Source organism: Mesitornis unicolor, unplaced genomic scaffold (genome assembly GCF_000695765.1).
Source record: "Mesitornis unicolor isolate BGI_N332 unplaced genomic scaffold, ASM69576v1 scaffold33716, whole genome shotgun sequence".
NCBI lineage: Eukaryota > Metazoa > Chordata > Aves > Mesitornithiformes > Mesitornithidae > Mesitornis > Mesitornis unicolor.
Window position 1 is genome coordinate 1 of NW_010192241.1, and position 10,306 is coordinate 10,306.

Here is a 10,306-nt window from a genome sequence, read left to right on the forward strand (position 1 = left end):
GCCTGTGCCTGGAAGTGGAGGGGAAGGTGAGTGGCCTACACGCCCCGAGAGATGGAGGGAGGGTGGGGGGAGGCAGGCCTCGCTGCGGTGACTCAAGGTCTTGCCACAGACTGGAGTCGGGCCTGCTGGGCCGGTGGTGGAGGCAGGGTTTGGGGAGAAGGGGCTGGCTATCCTGCGAGGGGCCTTGAAGACGGAGGCACACCACCGCCTGGTGCCTGTGGCCGGGGCAAGGCCGGCTGCTGCAGCAAGTGAGAGCTAAATGGGTAGCTAAGCTGGAGCTGGTGGTGTGACAAGGCTTTGGTCAGGCACCGGGAGAGGAGCTTGGCTTAAGAAATCTGCTCAGGCTGCAGTCGGGTTCCTTGCACTTAAGTGTGGCTCTGAAGTTATGTCCTGCTGTCAGGTCATAGATGTGTAAGAGCGGTAGCATCCAAATTTTTGCAGAGCCGTTAAGTTTTTTGATGTCTCTAAATCTAGATGGTCACCAGGACAGAGGGTCAAATTGATGACTCTCTAATTGGTGGCAATGCCTCTGCTGAAGGTCCTGAGGGAGATGGAACAGAAGCCACGGTCATAACTGGTGTTGATATAGTAATAAACCACCATCTTCAGGAAACCAGCTTTACAAAAGAGTCCTACAAGAAGTACATCAAGGACTACATGAAAGCGTAAGTGTTGGTAGGCTTTTTCTTTGAACGAGATTACAAAATTGTGAGGTTGTTGAGATTTTTAAAACAGTGTTGAACTTTATTCCTAGTAGTTGTTAGTTTTGATACATGTGCCAAACTGGCTGTGAGTTTCAGTACTGTGTTAATACTTGGCAAAACTGGAGCTCTAAAGAATTGATGCTGGAATATCTAAGCTTATTTTGGCTGAGGTAGAGGACCTGATCATGTGCTTTGGGTATTATTTGAAACCTTGCTGTTTTCTTTCTGATTCCTCTATGCCAGACCTTAATGGGGAATGGGGTGGGATAGTAAAGAAAGCTTCAGAAAGCTTTTGTAACTTGACAATTTAAGTGTTGAAATGTGTGTGAGTGGAACTTTTTTGCTAATTCAAGGTATAACTTATGTTGCTTAGTGTTTAGTGGGCTAGCATGAAAGGTGGAAACACTTTCTCTGTGATACTGGTGTAGAGTACTCTTGATGCTGTGGAAATGGCTTGGTAATTTTTCTTTACCACTAGCCTAGAAAGAAAATGAGCTTGATATGAGTGGCAGGCACTGTTCTGCCAATTTACTACCAAAAATAAGTTAAAATTTGGGGGCTTTGGGGGGAGGGGGGGGGAGTGGCAGTAACTCACTCTGCACAGATTTGATGCTGCACAGTAAAGTTAATAGGCTTGAACAGGTTTTCAAAGCTTGTTTTCCCTTCCAGAATCAAAGCCAGACTTGAGGAACACAAGCCAGAGAGAGTAAAGCCTTTCATGACAGGGGCTGCAGAACAAATCAAACACATCCTCGCTAACTTCAAAAACTACCAGGTAATGAAAGTTATGTCTCCTTAGAGCAATATTGCAATGATACAAAGTGTGATTGGTTCATCTGCTAAACAAGCTTGTGTAGAGTTTTGAGGGCTTCTGTTGTGAGGATGTCTTACTCTCCATTCTCTGAGAGTCAGGGCGGAGAAACAGTGCAAGACTCATTTCAGCTTGCAACACTTGGTAGTTAACTACGTTCGTGGTTATCACCATTGAGGAACTGTGGAGTTAAAAGACCGAAAGATGGATTGCTTTGGCCCCTGCTGTCTCTTACTATGCTGTTTATAGCAGCGTGGTAAAGTTATGTGGTACTAAAATGGGCAAGCTGCAGAAAGCAAAATCCCTGCAGCTGATCAAGGAGACCTTTAAACTGAACTAGTATAAAAAGACATTTTCTCCTGGTCATAACTCATTAAATATTTCATTAATGCATTTCTCTGAAGTTCTTTGTAGGAGAGAACATGAATCCAGATGGTATGGTGGCTCTCCTGGATTTCCGTGAGGATGGTGTGACCCCATATATGATCTTCTTTAAGGACGGCTTAGAAATTGAGAAATGTGTAAGTGCTGACCTGAATTGGCTCAATGCACCTAACTACATGATTACCTCTTTCAATGCATCACTTGTTCTGTTGTATCCCTGTTAAAGCTGAGCAGTAACTGCCAGTATAAAAACTTCACACAAGAACAGCCTAAGTGCTGTATTACACAGAGTGGCTGAAACTTGCATTGTGTGCTATTCAATTGTACTAGAAGGGGACAGAGTTTCACTGTCATGATTTGTGGTGACTTAATGGCTAAGAAATGCAGAAAGAATTGCCTTGGTGAGATGTGTGTAATTGGTAATGGGTTTGAACTATTAGATTAAAGACAGCGTCCTCTGAAATGGAGCACTTCTACTTCAGATCCCTCTGGTGGGGGTTAATTCTGAAGTACCTTACATGGTCACGTTCCATCTTTCACTTAATCTGATGCCCTTATTTTGTTACGCAAGAACTGTCTGTTTAAACATTGCCCTAAATTTGGGAACACAGTATTACTTGACTGAGTACTTAACCTTATTCTGTTTGGAAATTCCCAGCTGCCTGAGCTTAGACAGCTCCTGTGGTTTGCTTTATCTGTATTGGAATGTGGTTGGAAGGAAACAGTATTTGAATCCCAATACTCATGTTTTTTGGCTTATTTGGAGATCTGTGGAATTCACTGCAGATGAGCAGTGTGGGATCACCAGTTGCTTTGCCCAGTCATTGCAGACTTATGAAGCCTGTTTATAGCCAGCTAAATTTATCTGTGGAGCCTCTTACAGGCTTTCAGGTATGCAAGTCATGTAAAGATAACCCAACTTGTAGCGTGGAGCAGTAGCCCAACTAGAGGAACACTTTTGGCCAAAAGAGACACACCACTTCCTGCAGCTTGACTGAAGGGAGGTGTCTGTCCTGGGCCCTAGAGGAGGAGGTCACCTGGAAGGTACCTCCTTGGACCAGAAGCTTTTGTGCATTTCCCCTACTTGGGCAGACTTTTTGGATGTGTAATTCAGGTAATTCTCATCTCCTTCAAGATGGAGTAAAAGAATAGTAGTAGGGTGTTCTAGTGGGCAAAAAACCTGTTTGAGCTTCTTCGTACAGATCTTGTAAGAGATGGCAAGTGCATTGTAAAGTGTTAGCACTTGTTTAGGACATGCTCTTATTTGAGATGAAATCTGAAACTTGGTGTGTCACTCAAGTGGTGGGAATGAGGATCCTGTCTGGTTCCCTCAGCAGCTGAAGCCAGCTGTTCTGTATGACTGTAGGAATGCTCAGCATCCTCTGATAGACCATGAGCACTCATCCTGTTGCTCTCTGGTTTGCAATAAGATGCAAAAATAACTTCCTTGCGCTTTCTGCCTGCCTGTGTGTGGCAGCTCAGATTGAATTAGGGAATACACAAATAAGTTAGAGAAACTTACTGTGACTGTCATGACCTCGAACTAACACTTGCTACTCTTGTTTCAGTAACAAATCAAACAGTATGGTTCTGGATCACCCGTCTTCATAGCTGGCTGCTGTTTCTTCCTCATCGGCACACCACCAGGAATTGGCAATGTCTAACAACTGGACTGATGGCATCTTGAGCTTTATTCACTTATTTTGACCCTGATTTGGAGTGAAGGCATTGTTTTAAAAAAGGAAAAAAAACCCCAAACATCTTGTCATGTAGGTTGTCTAAAATAAAACTCATTTAAACCCATTCTAGGTGATGCCTTTTGGTCTAGTGTGTTTCTTAGTGACTTGCCTGAGAGATTGCAGCAAGGTGTTTGTCCAAGGATTTGGTACTGTCAGTAGTATAGCCTGGTCCTAGCGCACTACAAGTTTACTATTGCTGGACAGACCTCGTGCAGTTTCTACCTGTGGCACTGGAGAGCAAGAGCAGGCTGAGGGCAATAAGGCAGAGTTCAAGAAATGCCATCATAATGGAGTGGACCACCTTCATCTTTCATGATTGCACAGAGACTTATCTCTGGAAGAGATACTAAAATTAATACAAAAAACCCCAAGAGAATGGACTGTGCTACTCAAGCTGAGTGCTGGCTGAGCTTTGTCAGACAAGGATACTTGAGTCTGCCCTCAGTTATAGTATGACTTCAAGATCAAGATAGGAGCATGGATGGAGCAGGAGTTCAACGCCAGCACTCTGAGCCCAGGTAGTGGGAGCATTGTGGGGAGGGGTGAAACGAGTATTTTTTCCAGCACTGGCTGTGGTACTAAAGTTCCTTTATCTGACAGCTAATTAGGAGCAAATTAACTAAACTTAGTCAAGTTTATAGGATTTTTGGGTTTTCTGTACCTGCCTTCTCTTTGTTGAGAGAAATGGAATGGCCTAGCCTTGTCTTAGGCTTATGACAAAGCAGGTGCACATCTGGGCTTTGGGACTTCAGCTGAGTGTAACTTGCTGTGTGTGCTGTGTTCCTCGTTAGGAAATGCATCTGTTTGACAGACCTGGAGCAAATGGCCATTGCTTCTCTGGTTCTTGCTGAGATGCAACAGTAACAGCTTCCTTGCGCTTTCTACCTGTCTGACCTGGCAGTCTGGATTGAATAAAGGAACACAAATGCCTTCGCAGAGCCCCAGCTGGGGCATGGAGGGTTATGTTGCTTCTGACACAATGGTGTGTCTGGCTGGGGGGTGCTACCTTGGGCTGCAAGGCAGTTGACTCTTAGAGGTAGAGATCAAGGTGTCTGAGAGGTGTGGGCATGACCTCCTTGTTGGCTGTTGATCTGTGCGGCCTCAGGCTTGTGCTGCAGTTTTGGTATTTTTGCTGTCTTGTGGTGTAGTTTTTGGCTCCTGCTGCTTGGAGGCCTGAGGTGTGGGAGTAGGTTTCTGCAGGGGTGAGATAGATGCGGCAGCGGGCTGGGAGGACTGAGATACTGTCTGGAGGTGGGAGCAGTGTGTCCTAGTTATCTCGGAGGTTCCTGTCTGGTTTAAACTCAGCCTATTTTTGTTCTGTGAGAACTTCATTTATCTTTTTTTTTTCTTTAGCTTTCCCAAGAAAAGGGTCTTGGGCCAGCTACACTTCTGGTTGAGCTACAACTATGGTGTAATCTGAGCAATGTAGATTAAAGTGCCTCTGCCTTCACCCAGTAGGGCTGAAAGGTAGGGAGGCAGGTTCAAAGCCTAAACAAAATCACTGTGAGCCAGTTCTCCCCCTCCTTGCAGAGGATTTGTTTTAACAGGGCCGGGTGAGGATGTTGTCTTACCCTTCCTGGTGAATCTTTATTAAAAACTTAAAGGGGAGAGTAAGCACTTGCTTAGTTTGAGACTTCTGCTTCTCAGTGGAATGAGTTTGTGTAGGCAAGGCAGTGCTTGTGTGGCTGTGCAGCCCCCAGTAGCCTCAGCTTCCACTTCGAGTGAGTCCAAGCATTTAAAACTGAAGCAGAGCTGGGATGTGGGAGTGAAAGCAGCTCTTCACCTGTCTGCCTGGTTGTGCTGAGGCTGGAAACCCTGGGTGTGAGCCTGGAGCAAATTGCCATGTGGCAGCTGCATACAAATGATGAGCTGCTGCTTTGAAAAGCAGGTGCTTAAAAGCAGGATGAGCACAGCCTTGCTGTTGGGTTGAGTGGCTTATGGCAAATTGCATGCCATCCTGTCTGCTCTCTAGGCTAATTGGGATATTTAATTGGAGTAAGCAAACATGCTTAACTAGTGGGTTATGCGCTCTCATAGAACTCATAGTTTTCTGCATGGTGGAGCCTCTGATAAGTTTCACTTCAGCCTGTTGTAGGACAGTGTCGGTTTAAAGGCTCTTGAGATGCAGGATTTTGTTCTGTTTGTCTCCAGCAGGCTGCAAGAGAAGTGGTTTTGCTGTTGGCTGCACTGTGCTTCCCTAAAATGCATTGCTGCCTTCAGTTTCTCAGGGAAAAGGGCAAGTCTTGCTGCCCTGCAGTGTCAAGCCTGCCAAGGAGGAGAGGTTAAACCACTGCTGATGGCAAGGAAGGACCATGGTGGTGACAAGCAGAGGTCTCAGCCACCTGTGGGGTAGCTGCCTGCTGTCTGCAGTGGAGGCAGAGTGAGGATCCAGTGCCTTGGGAGTTGCTGCACACTGTTAAGTGGGAGCCTGTGGCCAGTAAATGCCATTGTCAATAGCCTGTGATGCAACTCTAAGCTGGAAATTAAGTCGGTGCACTTCCTTGTAACCCAATTATCCTTCTTCTGGCCCTTCATTTCAAGGAGCTCCTTTCTGTTACTGAAAAGCTGAAGTGATTTGAGAAGGCAAGGCTTTATACTGTGGCAGCTCTACAGCTCTGGAGTTACTGAACTGATAACAATCATGTCATAACAAATTACCCTGGTGCTACCTAAACACAGCCTGAATTGAAGGACAGCTTTAAAACTTAGCCCATCTTGTTTGAAAATATATGCTTATCAGGCTTGTATCTTGCATTCCTGGGAAGGTATTTTCTGTGGCTGGCAGGGCTCTCTCTGGAGCTGGGAAGGAGCCAAATGTTTTTCCCCCAAGCCTCACAGAGTGGGTTAAGCAGCTGGGTAGAAACCTTTCCTCTGCTGGCTTGTGTCTCAGCCCTGTGTGGGGCCAGGAGACTGCACCTGCTGTGAGCTGGCTGCTGGCAGGGGAGGGAAGGCTGCTTGCTTATAAAGGAGGCAGCCCCCAAACTTCCTCCTTTCTTAGTTTTGTACTTCTGTGGTTATGGGAGTGGCATTTTGGGGCTGGAGGAAGCAGCTTCTGTGGTGGGCTTGTGTCCCAAGGTCCCCTTGGCCCTCCCTACCCTCCCTACTCAATGCCTGCTCTTTGTCTCACAGTTCTGGTGGCCCAGCTGCATCTTGCCCCATCTACAAATCCATCACTTTTTGCCCTCTCAAAGCATCCCCAGCCCACAGCATGTGCAGGGATTCAGCTATGGGCTGACAAAGTTCTTCCTCCTGTAGGCTGGTGACTGTGCTGTTAATATCTGAATGCTGCTGCAGCAGCTTGGTGCTCCTTGTCTGCCTGCTTTGAGGAGCAGGGGTGCAGGTTTGGGGATGTTCATGCAGTAGAGGGAACATCTGGTGTGCTGGGAGAGGCACTAGGGGAGCTGCATACCCCCTGTTGCCCCCTCTTGTGTACCCAGCTGAGCCAGCCCAGCTCCATCCCTCGGTATGGGTAGGGAGTGAATGCCAGAGCATAGGTGGGTGATGGTCCTGGAGCCTTGTGCAGGCCTCAGCTTCCACAGGAGGAGGGAGACCCTGCAAAGGGAAAATTTTAAAGCAATGGATGTAGGGAACAGAGTTGGGTTTGTTTTGGATTGGTGTTTTGTTTTGGTTTCTTCTCACTTGGTTTATCTCAAGGTCAGCAGTGAGTTACTGTAAGCTTAGGACATAGTTGTTGTCAAAGAAGTAAAAATAGATAATTATTTTTTAAAATGTAGGAAAAAATTTTAAAAGTTGCTGTTTGCTTCCCTTAAGGAGTCTCTGACTGTTGAGCTGGCTTAGGCCAGCCCACTGCGCTCCTGGCAGTGTCTTCAGCGACAGCTGTCTAGGGAGGATGCTTTTATGAAACAGCAATAGTATCTGCATCAGGGTGCTTTTACTTTCTCCTGTGCTTTTGCTGACTTGGAGCAGGTAAAGGTGCCTCCCTCTGCTCCCATGCACCTCCACCTGTGCTTCAGCTCTGCAGCTGCTTCCTGGGGATGTGACTGCTGTTGTAAACTGGGATGTTTCACCCTGCACCAGCCAGCAAGGAAATCTCCATGTACTGTCAGCCCACAGCAGGAGAGCAGCAGTTAAACACCATGTTCATTTAGCTCAGAGATAAATGTCTCAGTAAGAGGCGGGGGGGGAAAACCCTAGCCAAGCCTTGAAGTCTCTGCCATAAACTGCCCAAAACCCATTTGCAGAAGCACAGCTGTGCTGGTTTGTGGTCTCTGTGCCTTGGCTGGGGGGAAGCCACAGCTGGAAGCTGTTGTGCAAAGATCACAGCCAGGGGGCTGTGGTCAGGGCTAGGGACCTCAGGGAGGTTTTCGTGGGTGCCAGCAAATGCTGTTGACCCTGGAAGTGTGTTCTGCAGGAGTGGGGCAGGATGTTGTTGAGGATGTGCATAGCTGCTGGGTGTTTTGGGCCATTAAAACTGTATTCATCACCTTCCACTTCTAGCATCCTAGGAGACCTTTTTGGGCTATTTTGGTGTGTCATACCAACAAGGCAAGTGGCTGAACACAGAAAAATGATGAGCAGTCGTTTCTCTGCAGCCCTCCTTTTATCCTGAGAGCCAGCAGCTGGGATTCACCTCCTTGTCTGTGACCAGCAGAAGTAGCATATCTGGCATTTTTGGAGAGCAGCTCCTTTCCTCTCATCCCAGCAAGGTGCAGGCATGCTGGCAGCCCTTCCAAAGCACCTGCCGACAAGCAGAAGGGTTGAGTGTTTGTGGCCACCTCACCTACTGCAGGCCAGGCAGCTTTGGGAAGGACACACAGGAGGAAAATCTCGTGGCTGGGGGTGTGTGGGCTGGTGGAACCCACACAGATGCAGCCCTTGCTGCTTGTGGCCTCTCCCATAGCTGCAGTATAAATAGCCTCATCCCAGGGCTGGGCTTGGCTGGGCAGTGGGGGGAGGCTCTCCAGGAATCCCTGCTGGGTTTTATGTGAGCCTCTCTCGGGGGGTGGAAAAGAGACCTTAAATTAGACCTGCGCAATCCAGGGCAGGTTGGTCTCTTTTCCCTCCATCCCACCATAGACTGGTGGAGGCAACTGGATAGGCCCAGGCAGCTGAGGAAGGACTCTTCAATCATTTTCTTTGTTGAAGCATTTGGCCTTGCCTGTTCCTCTGGTGCTTGGTACTTGGTTATGTCTTGCAGCTGCTGAAGACCTTCCTTGCCTCCTGGAGGTGCTCAGGTCCCTCTGGAAATCCCACTCTCAAGAACATGCTTCAGAGGTAAAACTAGTGGTTGGATTAGAGGGGAAAATAAGCAGTTGTTCTCTTACTTTCAAGATTGAAAACAAACTACTGCAGCTTCTCCCTTCTATTTATTTACCTGTAACTGCAAACATACTGGCTGCAAAAGCCCAACCCCCTGTATAACACCATCAGGAGCAGAAAGCCCCTCTCAGGTGGCTGCACCCCTCCATTGGACTCATTTTGGCTGAGGTACCCCTAAGATCAGTGTGACCAGTGCTGAGCAGCTGGGGTCTGCTGAGCTGGGAACAGCAATAGGGTTGCAGCTTGTTCAGCTGAGGGTGCTCAGATCTTGCCTATCACAAAAGCCTTAAGTGTAGTTGGCTGAAGTGATGCTCAATGGCACCTGTGTTTGTTGACCCCTCTGGCTTACAGGTGCCCCATGTTTCCCATCCAAAGGTATTTATCAACTCCTTATTCCAAAATGCAATGGACTTCAGGGTTTTTTTCTGAGTTTGATGAGAGCTGAAAGTGCAACAGTTTCAATTCCTTGAGCCAGAGAAGAGATGTGAACCTTAGGATACTTGCTGCAGCATCAGCTGCTGAGCTCTTCTGGAAAGGGCCTTTGTTGGAGTTTTTCCTTGTGTGTTTGTCCTTGTTTATCCTTGTGTGAATAATAAAACACTCTGAGAAAGGCTGACCCCGCAGCCTGGTAGCCACACACAGTCTTGGTTAGGAGAGCCGAGAAACAGTCCTCTGGTTCTGCCACACAGCAGGCTGTACCCAGCCACAGCTCTTCAAAAGCTCAAGAAGCAGAGCTGTCTTCCAGGTGAGCCTGGAACAATGGCTTGGCTCTGATGCTGGGTTAGTGAGAAGAATGATTTGTTAGGAGTCAATAAATACAGTGAGTAATGAAAATACCATCCTGGCAACAGGGACATGTGAATGGGTGGGCATAGCTGACACACAGGTATGTTCAGCTGGAACCAGCTTCATGCAGCTTGTGAAGACAAAGCAAAGCTGACTCAAAGCATGGATTATTCTGGGTCAGCACCCACTGGGCTCATACCACCAGAGGCCTTGTAGCCACATTGTGCTGGCTCACAGCTGATACATTTGGTGCTTTCTGTTCTTGTTCTCACAGGCAGAGCTGCCTCACTGGCAGCCCCCAGGTTGGCTGCAGGCAGGCAACAGCAGAGGCAGGCAGATGTTTAGAGCTGTGAGCTGGTGGAGAGGGAAGCAGGGCAGCACTGGGACCAGCCTGTCCCATGCATGGTTCACATCCACACCTCCCACTTCCTCACATAGCAGTGGCAGCCTCCAGGCTCACATCTTCTCACCCATTCTCAGTTCCTTGGCACTTGGATTTCTCTACTGGGGCAGCTGCATCACTGCTGCCTTAGAATCAACATTATTTGGGTTGGAAGGGACCTTAAGGATCATAAGAGAGCAGCGTAGGGGAAAGGGACCTG

At 47.7% G+C, this 10,306-nt stretch overlaps 1 protein-coding gene across 2 annotated transcripts; it reads left to right on the forward strand.

The window, feature by feature from the left end:
• Positions 1-6: 6 nt before the first annotated feature.
• On the forward strand, positions 7-3,707 carry TPT1 (tumor protein, translationally-controlled 1). 2 transcript variants are annotated; one of them, XM_010187019.1, is made up of 5 exons: positions 7-26; positions 475-665; positions 1,374-1,479; positions 1,920-2,036; positions 3,468-3,707. In XM_010187019.1, exons 2-5 carry the CDS (start codon positions 475-477, stop codon positions 3,468-3,470), a joined length of 417 nt encoding a protein of 138 aa, XP_010185321.1. In that variant the 5' UTR covers positions 7-26; the 3' UTR covers positions 3,471-3,707. The 2 variants fall into 2 exon arrangements, with proteins under 2 accessions (XP_010185321.1, XP_010185322.1); XM_010187020.1 differs by lacking the exon at positions 3,468-3,707 and adding an exon at positions 3,343-3,386 and having other exon boundaries at positions 1,920-2,052.
• Positions 3,708-10,306: the final 6,599 nt, after the last annotated feature.

Coding starts and splice junctions, on each gene's coding strand:
- TPT1 (XM_010187020.1), top strand. CDS start 475: ATGGTCACCAGGACAGAGGGTCAAATTGATGACTCTCTAATTGGTGGC. Junction 666..1,373: donor ATCAAGGACTACATGAAAGC/GTAAGTGTTGGT, acceptor TTTCCCTTCCAG/AATCAAAGCCAGACTTGAGG. Junction 1,480..1,919: donor CTAACTTCAAAAACTACCAG/GTAATGAAAGTT, acceptor ATTTCTCTGAAG/TTCTTTGTAGGAGAGAACAT.